Source organism: Lissotriton vulgaris, chromosome 5 (assembly GCF_964263255.1).
Source record: "Lissotriton vulgaris chromosome 5, aLisVul1.2, whole genome shotgun sequence".
Lineage (NCBI taxonomy): Eukaryota > Metazoa > Chordata > Amphibia > Caudata > Salamandridae > Lissotriton > Lissotriton vulgaris.
Window position 1 is genome coordinate 1317205379 of NC_141693.1, and position 26206 is coordinate 1317231584.

Below are 26206 nucleotides of genomic sequence, written 5' to 3' on the forward strand. Positions count from 1 at the left end.
ACAACTCAATTTACACTCCAGAATACTGGGCCTCCCAGCTTCGTTACCCAGGTCAAACAGGATTACTTTAGAAGCCATCCCAGAGTCATTGCATGATCATCCAACTACCTTAGAAGTCATTTACACGTCATCAGACATCATGAAGCTCTTGAAGTCATCAGCAAGCTGCAGAAGCTCAGCCTGATGATTTGAGGATGACTTGAAAATGAGTATCTGATGACTTTAGGTGTCATTCGTGATGATTAAAGGATGACTTGAAAAGGAGTACCTGATGACTCTAGTAGGCGTCATTATTCGTGATGATTTAACCCCATCGCTGCTCATGACGAGCTCAGCTCGTCATGAGGCACACTGGAGCTGTGCTTATGACGAGCTGAGCTCATCATGATGCATGGACTAGAGCAATTTCCAGCACAGGAGGGGAATTGCCTTAGCAGCCAAGGTGTTAACCCTGAGGCACAGTGGAGCTGTGCTGATGACGAGCTGAGCTCGTCATAAATAATGTAAAATAGCAATTTCCAGCACAGGCTGGAAATTGCCTTAGCAGCCAAGGTGTTAAGGAGGACTTGAAAATTAGTATCTACTGACTTCAGAAGGTGTCATTATTCCTGATGATCTGAGGATGACTTGTAAACGACTCTCCGATAACTTTACAAGATGACATTGTTCCTGATGACTTTGGGGTGATTTGAAAATAAGCATCTGAATACTTCAAAGGTACTATTGTGTTTTCAATAAGATGTTTTTGCGTCTGGTGATTTTAACAGGAATTGTTTGTCTATTTAACCCCGTCGCTGCAGCGGCTATTCCGCCGCAGCCCTAAGGGGGTGGGGCGGCCGCGAGCCGGTTCCGTGCTTGTGACGGAACCGCTCCGTTACGGCTCGCGGGTGAGCTGCGCTTGTGACGGAACGGTTCCGTCACGGCCCGCCCGTTCTTTAGAACGTCAGCACAGGCGCAGAATTTGCTCCGAGCAGGCGCTTCGGCAGGGCCGTGACGGAACCGTTCCGTCACCAGCACAGCCCATCCGTGGCTCGTGACGGAACAGTTCCGTCACGAGCATGGAAGAGGTTAAAGAGCAAGTCCACCACTTTGGTTTCAGCTTTCCAGAAAAATGCAAACTGTTGGATGATTGCACAATGAATTGCAGATAAACGTCTGACCTCCTGCAGCTGGGAGCCCCAAAACCCAAACACACCCTGAACCCCCAAATTAACCCTTGCACCCTAAAACCCAAACACACCCTGAACCCCAATATTAACCCTGGCACCCCAAAACCCAAACACACCCTGAACCCCCAAATTAACCCTTGCACCCCAAAACCCAAACACACCCTAAACCCTAAAATTAACCCGGGCACCCCAAAACCCAAACATACCCTATACCCTAAAATTAACCCTGACACCCCAAAACCCAAACACACCCTGAACCCCCAAATTAACCCTTGCACCCCAAACACACCCTAAACCCTAAATTTAACCATGGCACCCCAAAACCCAAACACACCCTGAACCCCCAAATTAACCCTTGCACCCCAAAACCCAAACACACCCTGAACCCCAATATTAACCATTGCACCCCAAAACCCAAACACACCCTAAACCCTAAAATTAACCCTGGCACCCCAAAACCCAAACACACCCTGAGCCCCCAAATTAACCCTGACACCCCCTAAACCCTAAAATTAACCCTGACACCCCAAAACCCAAACACACCCTGAACCCCCAAATTAACCCTTGCACACCAAACCCAAACACACCCTAAACCCGAATATTAACCCTTGTACCCTAAAACCCAAACACACCCTAAACCCCATCACTAACCCTGGCACCCCAAAACCCAAACTGAACCCCCAAGTTAACCCTTGCACCCCAAAACCCAAACACACCCCGAACCCCCAAATTAACCCTTGCACACCAAACACAAACACACCCTGAACCCTAATATTAACCCTTGTACCCTAAAACCCAAACACACCCTAAACCCTAAAATGAACCCTCGCACCCCAAACCCAAACATGCTCTAAACCCTTAAATTACACCTGGCCCCCCAAAACACAAACCCACCCTCAATCTTAAAATGACCATGTACGCCCTAAAATCCAAAAGCCCTACAAACCCCCAAACTTTTTATGAATGCGGAATGCCGGGAGGCGCTGCTGTGATATGATACTTTCTGTACCCCCAGGCTGCACTTCCTTCCTAGAGTATTTCCATAAACACATAGTTTAGTGGAATCCGATTGTTAGACTCTTTAAACAACGGCGGACAGACCTGCTCATGGCCCGAGGATTGGAGTCTTGCAAAGGAAAACAAGCTTTGTCGTCATGGTGACTGCCGAATTCACTCCATCACAATACTTCTTAATAAAAAATTTCAACACAAAAATACATTTTAAAAAAGCAGAGCTGCCTCGACACAATGACAAAATCACCTCCTGTAAACCATCAATCTACCGGCTGGCTGGGACTCGAACCGCAGCAGCTCTCGCACCTTTTCATATACCGGAAGCCGGTGGATTCCTCTAGCAAAAGCCTACGCACATCCGGAGCGCCGGAAGTGACGTCATTGCTCTGCGGCAAGATCGAAGACTAGTGTGAGTGCAATGGCAATGGCCATTAAAGGGACAGGTGGATTGGCATCGGTCTCTTTGTTTTTCCAACTCCACTTCCTTCATCGAGCCCAGCGTATACTCAGGTAAGTGCTGCAGCTGTTAAAAAAGAGCAGCATCGATACTCCGCTCTCGGTCCCAACTGCTCAATTTCCGTCCCAGACCAGCTTCCTCGTTTTTCGGAAAGCACGAGTTTTCATTAAGGGGGCAAATTCAGACGCAGCTCCCTGCATGTGTGTGCTTCGTACGTGTTATAGTTAATGCCTGCGTTGCAATGTGTGTGTATTATGTGTGTTTGATGTTTGTCTGTATCAGCCAGCCTGCTTGTTTAATATGCACCTTTTGTGTTTGAGCATGTGTATGTGTGAAGTAGTGCGTGCTTTTGTAAGTTGTGGAAAATTGCAAAACGCCTAAAAAATGTGTTTTACAGCAAGTTCTTCGCCGTAAGGAAAAATAAATTACTGCCCGTGTATTGTAGATCCCATGTTGGTTCCAGGTGCACCTGCGTGTATTCAAGATTCTCGACCAAATGGAACAGTTTTCGATCTACTGAAAAGTTGTCAATCAAAGAAGGCTAAACTCATTTATTTATGTGATTAATGTATATTGTTGAGCATTACTTGTGACCTTGCAACTTGTAGTGAGCTTTCATTACTAAATGAATGTGTGCTCTATTGTTGAATCCTGGTCACGTTCCCCAAGCTGTGTAGTGTGCAGAGCAGCACATCTTCTAAAACACTGGCAGTTTTCATGGATGCGTTTCAAAGCATAAGGATAAATGCTTCAAATAACTTAGCCGTTGTAATGCTGGTTCCTTATTTTGTTTGCTATTTGTGTAATTGAAAGGCCTGGTTGCCTGTGGCAATTGAGGTTTACGCCCTATTTAGGAAACATAGTCCGACGCATTCCAACGTCTTGCAATATCTACTTTCGCAAAACAGGCTATCATTCTGGTTTCGTTCCATGTGCATACAATGTTTTTAACTTGTTTGTATATATTATTGAGACAGGGCCAATTACGTATTCCCTGTTTGCGCTAATTTACCTTGATCGCTAAGATCTCCGTAAAAATGAAGCAGGTCTTGTTACATCTGCCACTATCGATCCCAGCCATATATTATCCAGTTACAACCTGACCTACTGCTGAAGTGCAGAGGGATCGAGCCCTGAGATAAATCACATTTCTCTCTCTCTCTCTCTCCTTTCTCTCTCTCTCCTTGCGCGCTCTCTCGCTTCTAGCATTAAGGTGAAAGCACGCACAAGTTGCAGTAACGCGTGCCTTCCCCATTGATTGAGATCTTATAAGAGGTTTCCCCATGCCCTCTTCTCGTTTGAACTGCGGGTACTGCATGTGTCAACGAGGTATGGGCTCCCTTTATGTTAAATTGCATCTCTTACGAAACTTCCAAACACCTCTGACAAAACACTTATAAGGTCCCAGAGGGGAGACCTATTGGCTATGCCAATGCTTTATGTGTTTGCCATTGTAATGCCTTTTGTTTAATTTATAAAGCCATTACATATTGCACAATTAACGTACAATACTACTAGCAAAGCTAATATCTTTAGCTTAATAAAAGGTGAAACCTATTGCATTTTTTACGCTTGTCCTTTCATGTTGGGGGTGCCGGTGGGCAGAGGGTAGCAGGCATCTGACTCTCTATGCATCTGTGGGGATAGGTAACTTGATTTCCGTCACAAACCCCAGTGTGAAAGTTCACTTATTGATCTTCTATTTCTCTCATAATGCCTCTACTTTGCTATTACTATTTGTCCTGAGCAGCAAGACCTAAGCATACACTCTGGCTCTCCGAAAATAAAGTTGATTATTAGGTAATTTCTTCAATGGCCTTCAGTGCATGCCCAAACACTTCTTTGTAGTCCAAAATCTAGGCATATTAGAAATTGCACCAGGTCAGTGTACTTTTTGGGGTGCTTTTCTCCAATTAAATCTGTTAATCAGTTTGATATGCTTTGTATTTTACCTCTGAAACTTAAACCACACACAAACTAATTCCTGATTTTTATATCTAGCAGAACATAATCATGGCTTCATTCAACGTCCTGTTTTTCACTTGCGATCATTCTGTGTGTGTTCGAAAAGATGGTGACTTCCTGCTTTTGGACAATCCCGGGGAAGTTCTTTGTAAATGGCTGGTCGAAAATGTAGATGAAGCTGGTCGGCCAATCACCGAAGAGAGATTTTAAAGCTACGATTCTGTTCCAATCATCTGGTAAGCACAATAAGTAAACCTTTATAATAAGTTTGCAACTGCAGGATAACGGTACAAATTACCAACCTGTTTCAGTAAAAACCTACATTTGTGATTAATTAATCCAATAATGGACAGTAAAAATGAACATGCATGTCCCCACATATGCCTTGGATTGCTCTCCAGAGACAAATGTAACACTTATGAAAAGGACTGAAACGTTTAGCTTGTGGCACTACTATAAGGCAGCCATTTTTGGATAAACTATTTTTATTTAGGCAACTTTTTTTCAGGAGGTTCAAGTTCTGTCTTACAATGTGTACTGTCTATTAAGGAAAACTTACTTACTTGGTTATGGATAGATTGTACATTTGTCCTTTATTATCAATACCTCTTTATTTATATATTATGGCTAGAGCGTGAAGATATATTGCAAGTGGTCAATGTGTTCTTTTCTGTTTTGAAGTTTATATGTAAATATATATTTTTTTCTCTTGCTTTTTTTTTTAGTGAAGAAACAGTATCTAATGAATCAGGATATTTTTCAAGAGATAATTGCAAGCTTTTCTGGCACAACAGAGGGTCTAAAACAGGTGTTACTTCAAAGGGCACTGGAGAAAAAGCAGATGTTAATGGACTGTGGCAATCGGGGAAGCGCTGGTAGACTTAAGAGGGTGTTACGCGAACTACAAGAGGAAGAAATTGCAGAGAAAAGATGCAAGCACTAAAAAGCCAAGCATAGTGGACTGGATTATATAAGAGTTGGTAACAAAGCTCATGCTGAAAGCACAACTTCTCAGCCTGGTGATGCAAGTTCGCTGATGAATTTGCAGAAACTTGAAAACCTGGCCCTTTTAGCAGGGGTGGCTAGTGTCCTTCATCAAAAATCCACAGCTAAAAATGACGCATCAGACCGTGAAAATAAACTTGTCTTGGAGTCCCCGCTTAAATCCAAATATCAAGGACAAAAATATGCCCCCCTTTCACCACGTCATCCCAGAGTAATCAACACTCATTCTGAAAATACAATGGGGCCACTCTGATGTAATCAATAGCCATCCTGAAGCTGTCATGGGATCATTCCAGAGTAATCCACTTCCATCCTGGAGTGGTTATAGGATCATCCTGGAATAATTGACAGTCATCCTTAAATTAGCTAGAACCCATCCTGGAATAATTCTCCCTCATCCGGAAGTTGTCAATTAGTATTCGTGGAGTTGTAAAAGGTAATCACTCCCTGCCAGTAAAAGTCATCAGAACACCATCCTACTGTAGTTTTTGTGATGAGTCTAGGTTCGTCATCACATTTACATTTTTTGTCCTACATGCATACTTCAGGATGGCTTGGGATGACTTCCCCAGATAATTGCCGGAATAGCCTGACTGTAATCATCAGATGAGTCCAGAATGACTCCAGGATAATCTTCCTTTTTGACATGGGTAACAACCCTGCTCACCAGTAAAAGCACCCCAACCACTCTGCGATTCATTCACTCGTGCCAAAATAAAGACTTTTCAGTTGCTCCCTAACACTATGCTAGAGTATTTATAGAAACTTCAGCTGTTCTTCAAGACTCGTTTGTTTATCACGAGACAGATACTTTGGTCTTGCAGGTGCCATAGCGCACATGAAATGACTCAATTGGCCCCCTGTTCATATAGGTCACTGAGAACCCATATTTTTCGTAGGTGACGTTTCGCAGACCGTCTACCACAGTGGAACGTCTCAATGCTCCAAGGATTCCTCTGCCCTTTTCCCACAATTAAATATTCTCATGTTCCACGTATGTCATATTCCCCATTTTTTCCAAACCCTTCTATCCCTTGTCCTTTAAGCCACACTGACTATATGTAAAGAGCATGCGTCCCAAACACTCCCCTACTTGTGGCAATGGAACAGTCCATTGAGCCCTAGTATTAACCCATTCTCTCCATGTAACTTTAGTGTAATCGCTGAAAAACTGCTTCATTTTCCTTCCGCGCTGATTGCGTTAAACTCTCACAAACCTCGAACTCGCCTTCACATTCAGGACCTTCCGAAGCTCTGTTTACCCCCACACAACCCTTTAACACAGGCGCGACTAATCGTCATACGAAACAGGGGTGTTTGAAAGGGTGGGTTAAGTGCGCGAAGGCTTCGGAACGAAACGGCACTTGAAGGATAGGTAGGGTGCTGTTTTCATTAACCCTCCACCTCGCGAGCACTGAAGAACGTCGGAGTAATAAAATCACCATGTATGAAATAGAATGGTACAGTCTGACAGTTACCTTAAACAATGGTTGCTCCGCCCACAGAGGCAGGCCATGTTTTGAAAACAAACCTCCCCTTTCTCCATGGTAACTAAAGGATGCGGGGCCTTCTCAGCTGCCAAGCGCGCGAGCGTCAGACGTAAAGTCGTAATAAGAAGACTGAACACAACGTTATTAATAGTGTGGACAGACTGCAGGGATAGAGTTTGTCACCGCCATTTTGTGCCTTCTTGACCAAGATGTCAGGTAAAATACATTCGCGGAAAAGCCGTCTTCTACCACATGAACAGAAAACTGTTTAATGATAAACTGAATCCTACGCTGTGGAAATTAATAGTTGGTGTCCTTATTTCTGCGCTTCTCTAACTCCCTGTGGTCGGTGTCTTTTTAGCACCATATATTTAACTTTTTTTAAATTATTGTGCAGAAAGTCACATGACCCTACATTTTAGCCCCTTATTCAATCCGAAATGCTCTTAATAGGCCACATTTAAAATTTCATTTCTTCATTTTAACTTAGGTTTTTGTAAAAAATAAAAGACACATACCCTGTTGATTCCCATTCCCCCCCCCCCAAAAAACGGGGTAGGCCACAGATATAGCAATAACACTAGTATTGGCTGTCACTACTATGGTTACCAGCCACCTTTCCCAGGGAAAAATACCTGACATGAATGTAGAACTTAATTTAAAATCGCTTGTGTTCATTTTCAGAATTGCTTTTCTGTCTTTGTTTACTTTAATTATCAGTCTGTGATTGTTAAGGCATTAATTGAACGCAATTTAAGGTGTTTTCTTATATTTTTAATGATACTTACAAATGCGGCTCGCTATTAAGAGGGATTGTAGTATGTTGAATTATATCTTCCTTGTTATTTGATGCTCAGCATAGTGACTGCACTCTAGAATGTTTGTATTTAGAATGTTATTGAGGGAGTTTAGTCACTTACTGAAAGGCTGATCATGATACAGGCTGCTCCTGGTGGGGTTCATTACTTGTATACTTGATTACTGAATAAACAACTTGGAAACTACTTCTTCTGGATTCCACTCGTTTATCCTCCGTACTACATTTGGTACCAGGAGTGGGGTAAACTTCCCCGTGATTTTCGAAGACTTTCAAAAGGAGCAAAAAACGAAACGGAACGATATCTTAAAAAAAATAATTAAGGATTTATATGGACAAGAAAACTTTCTGCTAAGCATTCAAACATACTGGCACAAGAACCCCACCAGTGACGACCATCGATCGCCTTATACTTTTATTTGCCAGTTGCGGTTTGTTTTCTTTCCACTTTTACTTCTGCTGACTGGTGAGTGTTACATGTTCCTGAGACAGAGCAGATTACTCATCGCTCGACTTTCATATCTGACTGTGTTGTTTATTTAACCTTGCTAGTCTCTTCTCATCCGTGTTCCCTGACATTGCCCAGAACTACGGATCTGTCAGCTGCATTGTGTGACAGCCGCTTTTCCTGCTTTTCAAGATACTCGACCTTTCATTTTCGAAGTGCTGGCAGCCTGTGAATATTTAGTTCTTTTGAGACAGCCTGGAGTCCGCCGCTTTCATATCGGACTTGGAGGTAGGGCACAGTTATTGATTTAAACTGCACCGCAGGTGAGCCCACTTAACTCTCACTGTTTTCTAACTATTGTGTGTGTCTTCGCACCAACGTTATCACGGCAAATTGCGGTGACATTTCCGTTTTTAATTTATTTTGACAAGCTTTCCTAATGGCTAAACATTTAATTAATTAACTGACTTGCCACATTCAAATCCTTAACTGCCTTGCCACATTTAAATTTCGCTCGAGCTTCACAGCGAGCGCACGCACTCAGCGCATGCCTCCTTACCTGCTTCCTGTGTCACAGTCATCTTCTGTGACGTGAGTCAGCCTTCTGCCACAGCTTTCTGCCACCGCCGGAGTTCCTTGAGGCACGCTGGCACTGAGAGCCACCCGGCACTTCACACGTCGTCTTGCTGCCATTTTGATTGACTTTCATCAACTTATCTTCTCATGGGCAGTCTTCGGCATTCCAGCTGCCATTTCCAACTTAATTTCCACAGCGATAGGCACGCTTTGTTATTATTGTGCCTATTGTTTGACCAGCATTCTCTACAGCGATAGGCAGCTTTTGGTTTGTTTTTCAAGGGGAAAATAATGCATTTCAGCATTTTCATCAGGGCGGTAGGCACGCTTTATTTTTCGGTTCTTTATTACACTACAATTTCTTACACCGATGGGCACGGTTTATTTTGTGTTTGCCTATCGCAGTTCTGTGTTATTATTCTACAATGATGGACATGTTTTCCAATGTCTGCTGTGCCTATATTTCGTTTTTAACTCCAGGACCTTGCTGTTCTTTGATATGCCTATATTTTGTTTTTACTCAGGGACCTTGCATTGGTTTGTTGGATCTTTTGCAGGTACTAATTAATTTATTTCCTATGTGTTTTGAATTTGGATGACCCCTCTCATAAAATGCATTCTAATGTGTTTCCTCAGCATGTGTAACAATTAATTTATTGTGCTATTAGCACTATCTAATGGTTGTTTTATTTGGTTTGCACATCTATAGGAATTAATAGTGACTATTCTATTATTTTTTGTGGGACTTAACTTCGTCATAGCTTCAAGATATGGTTAGCTTTGCTCCATTAGCATATGTTATATTATGCAGATGTAGTAATCTTTAAAGTCATGATTATTCTTACATGTTCCTACTGTATTTTGAATTGTTTAAGTGCCATATTTAAAAAGAATGAATGAATATTTATTTTTGTTATATATTAGGGGGTATTTTGCTGTACATTTCCACTTTAGTCCATAGTTTCCAAACATGTTCTAAGGAATGTTTCAATGTGGTTATTACCCACATCCACGTGGTCTTTCTCCACATGTATTTACTGGTTTTATTACAACATGTTTTGAGTGGAACCTTCATGTTTCGTGTGGTTGTTCTCCATACCCAAGTGGTCTTTCTCCACTTCACAGTTTTACTGTTTCATGTAGTCATTCTACATATCTATGTGGTCTTTCTCCACATCTTTTTCTGTTCTATGTGGGTTTTCCCCGCATGTGTGAGAACGTCTGTCTACACATTAGTTCACAGTCTCATGTTGTTCACTGTGTCGTGTGCCTCTATGCACATCTCACACTCGAATTTGTTTTTGGTGTATATTCTCTATTTTAGTTTTCTTTTTGAGCACATTCGGTCTTTCTCTGTTCTAATGTGGGTTGCCTACATTCGCGTGGACATTTGTTTCACATCTGTTCAGTCTTGTCGTACACTGTTGTATACTCTGTACATTTTCTTCTCAAAATCTTAGTACCTACTTTGTTCATTTTTTTCTCTTCTTTTTGCACTTTTTACACTATTCGTGTCAGCCTGGCCAGTTTTCATGGACTGTGTATTTAGTTGTTTTTGTTGTTGAAGAAAGGGAGTGTGTGTATACTCTTTTGTGTGAGATAGTTGATGTGAGTCTGTTTTGTCTTTTGTTTTCTGTCTGCCCTCTTGTATTATTTTCTCTATTGTTATTCTAATTCTATGTTTCTCTATCAGTCTCTTGACGCTTTCACTTGTTTCTAATTTTCATTTGTACTTTGCCTAGCATTGTTTCTACTTTGCCTAGCGTTGTTTCTCTTTTCAATTTTATAGGAGGGAGATGTTGTAATATGTTAAATTATATCTTCCTTGTTATTTGATGCTCAGCATAGTGACTGCACTCTAGAATGTTTGTATTTAGAATGTTAGTGAGGGAGTTTAGTCAGTTACTGAAAGGCTGAGCATGATACAGGCTGCTCCTGGTGGGGTTCATTACTTGTATACTTGATTACTGAATAAACAACTTGGAAACTACTTCTTCTGGACTACACTTGTTTATCCTCCACACTACAGAGATGTCCTTCCCCTTTCTAATACCGTCTCGCACAATAGCATTTGTACATGCGAGCATGGTATGGAAGTGATGGAGCAAGTATTCGCCCGTAATGCGACTTGCTTGTATTCAGTCCTCTCGACATAACGTTAATGTACTAATCAACATGTTTGTCCAATTAATATTGCATTACATGACATCTAAGTGAAGCTTGCATATGTGCTTTTACGAACGATAATCCGCTTGCATGAATATGGCCGCTGCTACGCGAGATTTCTTACTGCGCATGCGTCTGTCACACTCATGTGACATGACGTACTCTGCTTTTGGAGGGAATCTTTTGCTTCTGCGCATTAGAACTAAGATGGCTGCTCTATGTCCTCACATGCAAGAAGCTTGCACTGCTGCTTTTGCTAAGCTGTTCGTTCTGCTTAACTCTAACGCAATAGTTAAATATATAGTAATGAGAATAGAGTAGAGATAGGTGGTATACAGTGCATTAATTTATTCTGTTTTCTAAAATTGTTTCTATTTTTTTCATGTAGCGATAATCTTGGGCCTGGGAGGTGCCATTACTCCATTTTGAAAACCCACACTGTGCATGTCAAACTCCAGAAGGAGATTAAGTCATTAGGCATTAAACCACAGCCAAGCTTACAGTACACTAGAAGATGCGCCTGGGAACCTGACCCACTGACCCTTAGCGGAAGAAAAATTGTTAACTTTGTATTTCTATAAGAACATCCATTGTTGGGTGGAATAAAGATGCATGGGAAAATAAAATTTGATGGGCGGGAACGCTAATAGAATATTCAAAAGTAAAAGTTTCATTTTGGTATGGTGTGATGACCTCTACTCATCCTTTTGTCCAATCGAAATTGGGGATCATTACACTTGCAACATTGGGGGGTGGTACACTGACCTGGAAAATAGTATAACTAGGGTAGGCGTAGCTAGTTAATTTGTCTGACTTGTCCGAACTGCTGACCTACCGCACTCAATAGGTGATCGGGAGCAGAGGTGCTGGCGGAGACCTCTGTTAGAAGGTTCAAAACCCGTTTCGGGGTTTGAGAGCTGAAGTGTTGGCGAAGCACTTTGTCGGAGAAATCGATAACTCTTACCGGGTTCTGGCTGTTAGCTGCAGAGAGGGAGTAAGGTAGGCGTTGCAACTTTAAGTGCCGGTGCCGGTCTTAGCCTGTGGTGGTCCTGTCCTGATCCAATTTGGCTTTACCTGTTCTGATCTGCACCTGCTTGCCTTTATTGCGCCTGCACTTTTGGGGTTCTGTCCTTTAAACTGACCCGTGACCAGGGTTAGTTCTTCACACCATTCTAGGTAAATATTCAATGTGGGTATGTCATTGTATTGTTTCCTTCTCTCTTCTCCTCTAATGTCAAATGCGTAAAGACTGCTTTATAAAAACTCTGCATATTTTCATTCTAATCGTTATTTTCCTAATTGAGGATTTTCTATTGTTCAATGCTTGGATTATGACATTTTAAAGATTTTAGATAAAGAGTTTAAACCTTTCCCGAGTTGTGGTTATTTTATGAATGCAAATGTTCTTATTCTACCTATTATTCTAACACCTTTTATCCCTTAGGACTTTAGGTACCGATGACAAAGATTGGTAAGACAATGGTATAGGTCCTAAATGAAATCTATAAATAACTGTTGGAGTAAGTGCACAGGTTATCTGATTAAATCTCATCATATGTTGTTTATGGACCCAGGTGAGTATGGTAATCTGAGTCGGGTGACCTGGGCGCTCTATCAGAAGGAGTGGTGTGCCCACTTCTGAGTGCGCAAAGACTGTTTGGACACATAAGCTCCTGGCTGGGCGGTGTCTTGACCAATCACAGTGCTGCTTGCAGCGTTGTGATTGTCTTAGGGGAGGAGCTTGGCTTCCTGTTTAAAAAAAAAATTAATATTATTAAATTAAACACCCTCGCTTTACCTCCCTGCATGATCCCCTGCCCAACACACCACTCCCCCACCCGAGTCATGCCAGCGGCGACTGCCGCATTGGCCCACCCGAATACACCCTTGGCCCACCCAAGTAAAAATTCCTGTAGTTGGGCCTGTTTCTAATGAAAGTATTGAGGGGTCTGTCCTTGTGCTGGTCTTCGTGGACAGAGGACTATGGAATGGGTTGGGGGATTAGATAGATGGCCGTTTAGAGTGTGGAGTTGGTGTGCCCGGTAAATCTCAGGGAATAACAATAAAGTTAAGATAACTGGTGGTTAATGCACTTGCTGGAGAGATCCTTGTTTTGTCTAGTCACAGTGTTGACTCATAAACTAGCACGTAGCAATCTGAAACCTTGGCAGCTATGTGTGACATTTTCATAATTTCATTGTAATTACGAGTGACATTTCAACGACTGAGTCACACTTTCTCGCTAGGAAAATCAAGCAATGAAGATGAGGGAAACATATAAATATTAGAAACTACACCCCTCCCTCCTTTAGAATTCATGAGACTCTATTTCAAAAATACTGACAAGTTTTTTGTCATTACACATTCAAATCGATATCTCATCAATACTGTAATACAGGCAAAGCAATTTATTTGGTTTGCACTGCTGCAAGCATGTTTTCTTTGAATATTGTCAGAGCAGGAATTAGAGATTCAAAAATAATTCAGTTTCTAAAGCTTGCTTTTATTTTCTCTGCAACTGTTATGAGAGGTTTTAACCTTTCGAAGACCCCCTCAATCACGAACGCCAATCACCAAGCAGAAACCTTAGTAAAATTCAGGTGGTATCCTCCATTTGTGCCATTACTGTATTTAATGATCCTTCAGGCAACGTTTGTTGTAATATCTGGAAATCAGCAGTACAATCAGGAACACTAGACCAAACAGGCCTACAAACAGCCAAAATAAACCAACCCACACACTCACCAGCACAGCTTCTCCTCCAAACTGTTCTCCAGAGGCGAGCAGGCCAATAAACAAGCATTTGCAATGCAATAGGTCTCGCATTAGGAAAGTGTGAGCTATTGGTATTGTAAATGACAATACTTTTTAATATGTGTTGGCTTTGAAAATATATAAATTAATAGCATTGTTATTCACAAAGCCAATAGCTTACACTTTCCTAATGCGAGTCCTATTAGCTATGGCAATGCTTGCTGGTAGCAAGCAAGGACAGTGCTGTTGTGGTGCTGAGTGATGCGGTTGTGGTGCTGAGTAGTGATGTGGTGGTGTCCTAGAGTGATGTGGTGGTGTCCTAGAGTGATGTGGTGGTGTCCCAGAGTGATGTGGTGTCCCAGAGTGATGTGGTGGTGTTGTGAGGCGTGCAGCAGTGTGAGGCGTTAGGCGTGCAGCAGTGTGAGGCGTTAGGCGTGCAGCAGTGTGAGGCATGCAGCAGTGTGAGGCGTGCAGCAGTGTGAGGCGTGCAGCAGTGTGAGGCGTGCAGCAGTGTGAGGCGTGCAGCAGTGTGAGGCGTGCAGCGGTGTGCGTCGTGCAGCGGTGTGCGGCGTGCAGCGGTGTGCGGCGTGCAGCGGTGTGCGGTGTGCGGCGTGCAGCGGTGTGCGTCGTGCAGCGGTGTGCGTCGTGCAGCGGTGTGCGTCGTGCAGCGGTGTGTGTCGTGCAGCGGTGTGTGTCGTGCAGCGGTGTGTGTCGTGCAGCAGTGCGGTGTGTGTCGTGCAGCAGTGCGGTGTGTGTCGTGCAGCGGTGTGTGGCGTGCAGCAGTGCGGTGTGTGTCGTGCAGCGGTGTGTGGCGTGCAGCAGTGTGTGGCGTGCAGCAGTGTGTGGCTTGCAGCAGTGTGTGGCTTGCAGCAGTGTCGTGCAGCAGTGTGAGTAATGTAGCATTGTGCGGCATGCAGCAGTGTGCAGCATGCAGCAGTGTGCAGCATGCAGCAGTGTGAGTAATGCAGCAGTGTGAGTAATGCAGCAGTGTGAGTAATGCAGCAGTGTGAGGCGTGCAGCAGTGTAAGTGCTTTGATACTAGAGTAAAGCAAAAACCACAGGTGCCCACACTCTCTGTTTGTGATACAATTATTCCATAGACCAAATAAAAAAAAATTCATTGAATCTGGTCAGGTACTTTTATTTATACCTATCGCTTGTGTCTTTAGTAACACTTTTTGAGGAGATTTTTCTTTTTTGGCAGAAGAAGAATACAACAAGAAAAGCGGGCATCAAAGAAAGGGTAGGAGGGAACAAGTATATGGGGTGTGAGGGATAACTAAAGTTAATTGTTGTAAGAGGGGGAGCAGGAAGTGAGGCCGAGCTCACGCTGGCGAAAGCAGTCTGCTGCTTTCAAGTCCGATGCCAGATGCCAGCTTTGAATGCCTCACATGCACTGGCCATAAACTGCATTCCAAAGGTCTTTGTGCCCCTTACTAAATCTCTCTCATAGTGATCGCTCAAGCAATAGCTAGGCGAGACCTAAAAAGGACCTGTCGCCCACCATATCAAACACTGTAGAGGGGGCGTGGCTTGACTGGGAAAGATGGCGGACACGTGAGTAGAGAGCTCCGCATCAGCCGATCACTTCTCCAAAATCATACGGCCGGGGGGTTCTGAGACTCCCTGCCGCTGGCTGGGTGACTACTGTACAGTGGAGGGGAATCTTTGGTGCCTCTCAGAGCTGGACTCTGGGAGCTGTGCCCTCCGGCACGACCTGGGGAGTGGAGGCTGTTCACTCGGACTACTGAGATTGCTTCAGCTGCAGTCCACGCCCTGGCTGGGGCGCTCCAAGGAGGCCCACAACTTGACCGACGCTGGCCCCGGGGTTTTCAGAGCACGAAGTGAGGACTAGCCCTACTCTAGCACTGCCGTCAACACTGGGGGCATAGGCGGTTTTGGCACGAGTGTTGGCAGTAGGAGAGCGGAGCGGGCTGGCACCATTGCTGCATGTGAGCCACTGAAGAAGCAGCGGTGCCTCTACGGAGGGTGCTGTGAGCCGTATGAAACTGGGAAGCACTGCCGAAGATCGGGGGACCGTTGGAACGAAAGAGCAACACCCGAGGCTCCGGACTGGGGTGCTGTTCTGACCGACTTTTTCGGCCCTTCCTTGAGGGAAGGTGATTGGAGGTGACTTTAGTCTGCTATCATTCTAATAGAAGGATCAGAACCGTAAATAGAGCCTATTCACAAGGCGTTTTGACACCATCCCGTACCCTTTTCCTTAGATCAGGGCTTATAAATCTATGTTAAGGGATAGATTCATTAGTATTAGTGATAATCCGTCCTTTTATAAGAGTGTTAGTATACTTTCGATGGAGTTATGCTTATTTCGGGCCTTGTAGGCCTCAAACGGGAGACACTCCATCTTTCTTTCTGCCCCGGCAGCTTGAGATGCTTCTAGGTCAAATGTAATGTTTTAGTTACGAGGTGTTGTTTGCTTGGAGAGAACCGGCTCAGGCTGGCCCTTATCGAAAGACTGTATTTTTCTCTGTGTCGAAGACATAACATCAGGCCGGCCGGCTGAGAACGTGTCCTTGGTACGGGGAGGTACAAGAATTTGGTGGGCGGCAGGTTACTGGCCGTAACTTTCCATGAAGGGACAAGCTTCCATATTAGCGAAGGTATGAGGCAGTGAATGAGTCAGTTGGTAGGCGGCAGCTAGTCGTTAGCATCAATGCAATTAATTATTATAAGGCAGACAGTCGCCATTTTGAAGTTCAAGGAAGACCGAGAAGCTGATACTCTCTTAGAAAGACTGAAGTTATTTTAGTTGGAATAACTGGCGAGCTTTGACATCAGATCAGATCAGAGCATACGGAGTGAAGCAGTTAGTTGAGGGAACGAATATTGGAGTGATAGAAACTGAGTTATAAGATCGAAGCTGAGTAGTGCAGAACAGCCAGAGAGAAAGCAGCTGATGAGAGGAAGGTTCCAGTGACTTGGAGAGAAGCAAAGGAGACAGAGCATAGCGGTGCAGACGTGTATCTGTGACTGCAGAGGTGTGACCCTAAGACGAGCCAAGGCACAGACGGGAAGGGAACCCAGATGACTGCTGAGTCCAGACTTCATATTAATACGGTGACGTCGACCCTTTCTTATTAGCGTGCACACATTCTAACCTTTCACTTTCCTTTTCAGGCTATATGTTATAGTATAGTATTATATTGTTATTATATTAATAAAGATACCCCAGTTCTTAGTGAACCAGTGTGTGTGTATATCTTGTTCGTATATAGTAAAGTTAACCTTTTCTTCTAGTCGGGTACTATTATATGAACGGATGCTACCCCCGATCAGGTAAATGGTAACTGAATAATGAGGGAGAGAGGAGCCCTTGAACTAGAGAATAAGTTGTACACCGTGTAATTCGGCCCTTCCTGTGTGATCCATAATATTGTAGTATTGTACCTCTAGTGAATAGTGAGAGATTCCCCAACATGAAGAGCTAATGGTATTCATAGGAAAGTGATCGTCGTTGTAAGGCGGCGTTAATGAGAGCACCAGGGGGGATACTGGTGCGTATACCCACAGGATTGTGGCTTGGAGGTTAAAATGAGAGCACCAGGGAGCAGACTGGTGTATATACCCACAGGATTGTGGCTTGTAGGAAAGTGAGAGCATCAGGGGTGATACTGGTGCGTATACCCACAGGATTGTGGCTTGCAAGCGCACTGGTTGTAGCCCGTGTGTAATGGTAAGTTATCAGAACTGCCCTAGGGTAGATTAGTCTGGGTCCGTGTGGCCGTGAGACTATATTGTATGAGTAAGGTATTATAGAAGATCCAAGCATGTATATTGCTAATTCCCCATCCTTGGGTAGGAAACATAGATACCTGTTGTAGAAAGGTCCTAAGGCGGCAGGTGGTTAAGTTTCGGCTGGGTTAGTGGTATCTTGGTAAGCTGATTCTATCTGATCCAAAAATCCGGTCATTACATCTGGCGTCACGAACTGTTGACGAAGCCTGTGTGCGCTGTATTGTTTTTATCTTGTTGGTTTGCGCTCGGCTCGTACGAAGTTTATTTTGTATATTATTTGTTTATAGTTACATATATCTTTTTGGTTTGTCAAAATGTTTTTGCGAAAGTCGAAATCTACTTTTAAATTGTCTGTTGAAATCCCCGGCTGGGAATCAACGACTTACGAGGCTTTGGCCCGTGAGTGGGCCGATTCTACTGGTTTGAGTGAAAATTGGAGTTCTTGTTTGGAGCTGGCGGAGCCGGCTAATGTGATTGCTTGTTTGCAGAAAGTGCCAGTAGTGAAGGGTGAGGAGCTTCCTATTTTGGGACGCAGAGGTTGGATTGTTTTAACTGCGTACAGGATTGTACATGAGTTTTAAAATTGCAGAAACAATATGTGGATATGGAAGAAAAGTTTGTTGAAGTGCAAAATGCTCATACTCTTTTGCGTTGTCAAAATAAATTGCTTGCCGACAAACTTGAAACTTATCAGACTGTTGCCGAAAGGGCTGCTGTTCGAATCGCAAAATACAAATATAAGAATCGTCGTGGTCGTGTTTGTAATCGGAAAGTGCGTCTGCTCGTGGAGAAAGCCGGACTGGATTGGAATCCTGATGAATGGGATGGTAATATCTGGGACTCAAATGATTCTGGTTCCTCGGCTGAGGAGTCTGACAGATGCAAGTCTTCTCGCTCCGGACGTGATTGTAAATCTAATTCTTCTAATAAATCTGATGACATTTCTCGTTCTGATTGTGCCTCTAAATCTAAGGATCGGGCTTCTTCTGCTGCTCGTCCTGAGGGTTCTGCGCATCCGTTTTTTCGACGAAAATTACAACAAGCTCCTGGTAATCCAAATGGTATTCCTTTGGATAGTTTGGAAGATTTTACGCAGCAGGAAGTTAGTGACATTTTGCAACGATTTCGGCAACGGCCTGGTGAGGCCTTGCTTACGTGGATGGTGCGCCTTTATGAGTTAGGCGCTGCCGGTGTCATGTTAGATGCAGGAGATGCCTTGAAATTTTGTTCTCTGAGTTCCGATTCCACTGTACAAGATCATTTCCGTAATTATAATGCTGTCGGTCAAATTAGTCTGCTCCAATTAGCGACTGATGGCTGTAATCACAAATACCCTACTGAATCTGATTGGCCCGTGAATGACAAGCCGTGGTACACCTTACGCGATGCGGCGCAACGGCTGAAAGAGGAGGTGATGAAAACTGCGATTTTTCTGAGTACATCTGACAGATTGTTGGATGGTTTGTTAACATCTTCTGTGCGTAATCGTATTATCCGTTCTTCCCCTGTTGCTTATAAGCAGGTTATGATGACTTTGTTGATCAATCAGACTGGCAATGCTTTGTCTATGGTGGTTGAATCTGTGCGTCAGCTTGGTGAGCTGGGCGAATGGCTTAAACCTGAGAGGCAGTCTAGACCTGAGGGTCGTACTGCTGGAAATTATAAGTTCACTCGACGTGATATGTTTCTTGCTTTACTGCTTTTATGGTGTGAAGAGTGAGGATATTGATGGTGAGCCCAATAATCGCTTGTGGGACATGTTTCGCAAACGTGGTTTGGATCGGAAGGAGGGTGCTCGACGTGTGCGAAAGAATGACTGTGATCGTTTACATTCTGATGATAGTGGGGATGATAGTCGTCGTGATGATTCTGATCGTCGTGATGGACGACGGTATGATCGTGATGTGTCCCCTCGGCGTGAAAGTGAGAGGGGGCGTGAGGGGGAAAGAGAAAGGGGGAGAGATGACCATGTCAACAGCAGACATTGAGATGAAAGGGATCAGTCCCCCGAGATGAGAAGGGAGGATCGACACAGATTTTCTGATCGAAATTCACAATACCATGCAGACGACAAGAATCCATTTCGTAATAGGGATGGATATGAACATTACATTATTTCGTCCAAAAAACTTGAGAGCATTTACCCTGATTTGTCCTGGTTATCAGAACGCAATAAAAATTACTAGGAAATAGGTCAAGCTCCAGTACGCAGGTGGGCTCACAAAGACAATAGACCCTATGTAGATATTGAAATTTTTTGGAAACATCGTAATATCCAAAGGGCCCGAGCATTGGTAGATACAGGAGCGGAGGCCACTCTTATTCATGGAAAATCAAAGAAATTTAAAGGCCAATTTTTCACAATTACTGGTTTAGGTGGAAAGGAAACTCCTGCAGTGCAAACTACACTTGAAATGAAAATAGGTAGAATTCCCTGAAAAGAATATTCTGTTTTAGTTGTGCTACTTTTGGAATACATAATCGGAATTGACATTTTGAAAGGAATGACATTGCATTTAGATGACGGCTGTTATCAATTTGGAAGTATAAATTATATATCATCCAAACCTGTACGAGTTGGTCGCTTAAGAATGCCCCCCATAAAAATTCCCCAGGCTACGCAGGTTGTTTCCCAAAAGCAATATCTTATCCCAGGTGGCCATGAAGAAATTAGTGCTACAATTCAAGATTTAGTGGATGCAGGAGTTATAACTCCGGTTACTTCTGCTTGGAACAATCCCGTTTGGCCCGTACGTAAGAGTGATTATTCTTGGCGTATGACTGTTGATTACAGCGAATTGAATAAACACACACCCCCTTTGACTGTTGCAGTACCAGATATAATTACTTTAATTGAAAGAATTCAAAAGCATCCAGGAACATGGTATGCGTCTATTGACATTGCCAATGCTTTCTTTTCAATCCCAATTGCCCCTGAGGGTCAGGAACAATTCAGTTTTACATGGAATGGACGTCAAATGACGTTTAGAAGTCTTCCCCAAGGCTATGTACATAGTCCTACGATTTGTCACCGGCTGGTGGCGGAACATTTGTCTGAAGTACCTGTAAATCCACAAATTCAGATGTGTCATTATATTGATGATATTTTGATTCAAGGTGAGACAAGTTCAAACCCAGTTAGACCAAGTTATTGATCATTTACGTGAAAAAGGTTGGGAAATCAATCCCGAAAAATTGCAAGGTCCATCACAAAGTGTGAAATTCTTAGGCATTAATTGGCATGAAGGTCATAGAGAGGTGATTCCACAAGTAAAACAGAAAATTCTCGATTTTGCAGTTCCAAGAAACAGGAAAGAAGCTCCAAGCTCTATTGGCTTATTTGGCTTTTGGCGTCAGCATATCCCACATTTGAGTCAGATATTGGCCCCTTTGTACAAAGTTACTCGTAAAAAGAATGTGTTTGAATGGAGTAAACTGCAGCAGGATGCATTTGATTTGGCGAAAGAAGCAATTCAGTATGCTTTGGATTTGTGGCCTGTGCGCGATGGTGATGTGGATTTGAATGTGTCCGTGCAAGGTCTTTATGCAAATTGGAGTTTGTGGCAAAAACAAGGCAGAAATAAAGTACCATTAGGTTTTTGGACTAAGAAGTTACCCGATGCTGGTGAGCGTTATACACCTTTTGAGAAACAATTGCTTGCATGTTATTGGGCTCTGGTGGATACCGAGCAATTGACTTTGGGGCATGATGTGATTTTGAGACCTGAGATTCCTATAATGCAGTGGGTTTTGAGTTCGCCGAAAACTCATCCAATTGGACATGCTCAAGAGGCGAGCGTGATTAAGTGGAAATGGTACATCCAAGACAGGACACGTGTGGGACCGAAAGGTGTGGCATCATTACATGAGCAAGTGGCGCAGGCGCCATCGATTGAGACTGGGAGTGATTGCTCCGTACCTGTAGTACAGGAATCCCCTGTTAAGTGGGGTAAGCCATTTGATGATCTATGGGTATTTAATACACCATCTCCATCTGTAACAAAAGAAAAAAAACATAATAAACATTGCCTTAAGTAGTTATGTCGCACAAGGCTTGTTCCGAGGCACATTCACAATCCCCCCTATTGACATTTCATAAAACATAGGGTGTATTGTAAGCCAAAAAATCGGTATGCAGTTTACCTGTTAGAGGAGATGCACTTAGCCTCTTTACAATCACAAGGTACCCCGCGGCCGATTTGGCTCATAAAACTAAAAGAAAAATTAATTGAAAACCAATGGCAGTGAAATGAGAGGCATTCATAATCATTTCCTATTAAGTGTAAAAATGCAGAACAACAAGACCAAATTGACACCCAACTACTGGACATCACAAAAAGACCGAAGAGCAAGGAAAAAGGGGGGCAATATTAACATACCAAAAAGTAACTGTGCAAACCACATAGCCCCCTCCATCTTGTGTGAGCTTCCACTAATTATCACATCCAGAGTCAGCTATAATACAGTATTATGTACAAGGGGGACACAGTCATCCTCCCTTTCATATTTCTTAAAACCTTGTGGAAAATAGGGCAAAATGCATGCCTCAGTCAGCGTCGGTAGCTCAGAGCTAAATCAAAGCCCAAGTGTGAGCATGGCTCATGTGCGCATCGTGACCACGGAGGAAGAAATCGTATCTACCTCCGGTGGCACACGTGAACTGTGAGTGGGATCTGGTATTTAGTCCCCCAGCACGGGCACGAGATACTAATATTGAGAGTGACAAAGCTAGAGTGCTCGCTAACCTACCACAGTCCTCAGCTGAGTGTACTGAGCAAAGCAGGGTCCTGGCGAGAGGGAGAAGTCCCGTAAAGCTGTCATTTTTAAAAAGACGGAAGAACAATAAGCGGAAATGACAGATTACATCACATCCGTAACCAACGCCCAGCATCAAGGGAACTGTAGTTTGGCGCATGTGATGGTGACACGGAACTCGTGTCACAAGAGTACAGCAGACTTAGGCACATCTCAGGGAACTCCCACCCACACCCAACGGTTGTTGTCAAGGTAATAAGGGACTTGAGCCAGAGGGCATATCATGATGCCTCGCGTATAGCTCCCAAGCACAGCATCATGGGAGATGTAGTCCACCACGAATCCGGTAAATGTATTAGTATCACAGTGAAACCCCAGTAGCGGGCATCTAGCCCGACATATAACCCTAAGGTACGGCATCGTGGATGATGTAGAGCTCTATCAAATTGGTAAATATGTTATTATATCATTGAAACCCCAGTAGCTGGTAAGGGGTTACCGGAAACGTCAGCACGCAGGGAACCCATCATGCTGGGTTCAGTACATCTGGCTGTACATCAAGAGAAAGGCGGCTGGGGGGGGGTGGGTGTTTGCGGGGGTGGTGGGATCCCACAAACAGTTTGTAAATAACAATCCTAGGCAATTATAACAATAATTAGGGATAAAGGTTGCAAAAAAGCGGGGGGGAGGGGGGATAAGGTAAGACAAGCGAGGACACTTTATTAAAAACCTTGTTTTGTATTTTAATACATCTTCATATTACATTCATAAACTATACAATTTATTGACACATATTGTAATTATACAGTTAGATTAAAACCATTATTGTACCAAACAACAAAGATACAGAAAATCAACTTAAAACATGTAATTAAAAAAGTGGCAATTGGTACAGTCGACGCACGTTTCGGTGTTAGGAAAACACCTTCATCAGGAGCCACAAACAGTTCTGAAATATAACAAAACAAATCAAAAATTCATTATATCAATGTATGTAAATTTGATTACAAACTAAAACCATTTCATAAAATTCATTCAATTTACATGTATAATACTTGGAACCACTTTAAATTGCCAACCTTACCCTATTTCAGTGCAAATAATAAGTGTCCAATGAACATTTGACATAACATTTAAATAAAATACAATATTAGAGCAGTCGTATTCCCTATTAAAAAATATAGGAGACAAGAAAAATATTAATAGTAAAAGAAAACAAATATTCCCAAATTAATGATGCATGTTCTCACAATCTAGAGGACAAACCGTTAACAATTTCTCAGGTAGTGGTCACCTTAATAGTGGAAATTTAGCAAGATAGAAAAAAAACACATTCAGAATTGTCTTTGTAAAATACAAGACGTCTTACCACTGAAGACCAACTGCAAATCTACAGTTAAACGTTAGTCAGGTGACCAAATCTGTTCACCCTTTGTAGGAATGTGATCTTTAAGCAAGCAATTGCAATATAATATTGTTTGTGTCTATTTCGAATCTCAATGGACCGTATTTCCAAAAGTTGCACACGTAGTATATCTACGAGAAATATATATCATAGAACATATGTTTCTATATAAACATGCTACAATACCAGTGGCAAGCCTACTATACTATTTTAATTCATTCTTGGCCTAGGACAACTTACGAAGAAATATATGGGAACATTCCCGCACAAGATAAGCGTTGGTTGTTCGATATATTTAAAATAAAGTGGAATGTTTCACAAATTCAAAGCGATACGATCACACCTAATGCCATGTTGTTTCCAAAAGATCCCAAAGTAAAGGATTCGATATCCAGAAACTCCTGAAAAAATCATAAATAAACATACTAAATACTAATTACAGAAAAGGCTTGATAGCAAAAAAAACATTCTGTAATTCGCCAGCGCTTACCAAATTAACGCCGTATGAGTTGAGGGACTTGCGTTTATAAAATTGTTTTATCGTGTTGCTTTAAAAGCTGTAACGTTGATTGATTTCAGGCACACGAGTCTACATAAATATGGAGCAAACAAGAATTCGAATCAAGGAGAGTAAAACAAATATATGGTTTGTTTAAATCTACCACGCCATCCAGTCGACTAAACATGAACGCCCATTCTAACGGCTAAGGACACTCTCTAACGGTTACAAAGAGGATAGCTGCTGGCGTCATAAACACCGATCTAATGAATAAAAATAAAAATAAATAACCAGAGATATTAAAAATAAAAACATTTAAATAATATTAACAAGATCGGAGTCGGTTTCTGACGAACTATTCGTTATTTCAATAAAAACCTCTCACCTCGCTTACGGCGGAGTCTAACGGAAAAAGACGCCAAAACAGGAGATAGCTGTTGGCGCCTCACGGCTATGGTGCACATATATCAAACGAGTTCACATCCGGCGAGGTATTTAAATAGCCGGCAGGTGAAGATCACGTGGGTAAGAACCTAAAAATCTTAAAAGGTATAGCAAAGCAATTGTCGCTCAGAATAGTACAACAAAGCCTTCCAGCCTACTCAGGTATTGGTGCGATTAATTCAAATGTATAAAATATATAGAATAACAAGAATAATCTTGGGATATCGAAATCTTAGAAATAAAAAAAGCAAATCCGAATAGTACGAATATTTGAAATACACCGAGTTCACCATTGTCATATTCAAAACGAGGCAAATATAGCAATGTTCGAGCATGAAATTGCTCGATGTGTCTCAACAAATTTGGCATGATGGAAAAGACCCACCAAAAGAATCATGAAATTCAAGGATGGAGATAAAAAGAAACAAGAAAAGGGGGGATGGTTCCAAAAATGATGCGCAGAAAGGGAATTGATGAATATAGATATGAAACACAAAAGAATATTGTATAGTAAAAACCAATCCTCAGACAGATCCCACAATAAACATGAGCCATTCAAAGGAATTGTGCTGTGTCTTGACTGGACCTCTGGTAACATTGTAGGAGTAAAGGGCGAAGCGATCGCATATACATAGAGGTGTGAGCCCTTACAGAAGGGCAGGCTGGTAAAGACAGTGTGCCCCTTGTATCAGACTTGAAGCCACATGGTTTACATCATTACCCTACAACCTGATAGAGGTGCCGGTCTATGTGGTCAAGCACAGGGTGATGCACTTTAGGTAGGCCATGTAAATACGACCCAGAGGAGCTGTCAGCGATATAAACCCATTAAAAAGGGAGTGGGATTGTGGAAGGGGTTTGTTGTGCAGCTGCGATAATGGGCATACCAACCAGAAGAGCAAGGGTAAGTGCTTGATAATGTATAGCGAGAAGTGGAAGCATCGGGGGAACAGACACTGAGTCCAGTCGTCCGCCTGAAAGGTAAATGTTGAATAACTGGAATGTGTTGGAAAAGTGAAAAGCATGTACAATTGAGCAGGGGGGGGGGGGGGTTCGGGGGGAATTTTAATGTTCATTAAGCAGGCTGGAGTCTACCTAGACTATGCCAGGAAATCTCATGTTTAAGATCCTGGGTGTCGCATCTAAACCGGTATATCCACCTTTGTTCCCTGCGGAACATAACCGATTCGTGTGTGCCCATATCCTTTACATATCTTGGCCTGTCAATGATCGTCCAGTAGATGTCATCCTAAAAGTGGTCTAGATTCAGGAAGTTATGCATCAATAAGGGGACCCCCTCTAAGAAAGTACTTACAAGGTCAGGGAGAAGAGGGGCGAAAACATCAATGCAGAAAAGGAACCTCCCTCAAGACCTAAATTTCTTTTTTCAGAATCAGAACAAATTCAAAAATGGGCTAAACTATTTTTTTTAAACAAAATGCAGAAACAGCAACATATTCATCCGTCTTAACATTAATTTTTT

General features: G+C 42.8%; 1 protein-coding gene and 1 long non-coding RNA gene across 7 annotated transcripts in view; one reads left to right on the forward strand and one right to left on the reverse strand.

The window, feature by feature from the left end:
• Positions 1–7156, reverse strand: part of TCP11 (t-complex 11) — a 576996-nt gene extending 569840 nt beyond the window's left edge. Inside the window, exon 1 of one of the 5 annotated variants that reach the window (XM_086923230.1) lies at positions 2490–2538. In XM_086923230.1, coding sequence (XP_086779356.1) covers positions 2490–2497 — 8 coding nt within the window. In that variant the 5' untranslated portion in view covers positions 2498–2538. Of the gene's footprint in view, positions 1–2270; positions 2539–7088 lie in introns of those variants that run through there. The other 4 variants (XM_086923227.1, XM_086923231.1, XM_086923228.1 and 1 more) reach the window with 4 other exon arrangements.
• Positions 2560–10931, forward strand: LOC147712532 (uncharacterized). 2 transcript variants are annotated; one of them, XR_015296003.1, is made up of 4 exons: positions 2560–2693; positions 4645–4841; positions 5331–7961; positions 10790–10931. It is a non-coding gene; the product is annotated as an uncharacterized LOC147712532 (long non-coding RNA). The 2 variants fall into 2 exon arrangements; XR_015296002.1 differs by having other exon boundaries at positions 2567–2693; positions 4642–4841.
• Positions 10932–26206: the final 15275 nt, after the last annotated feature.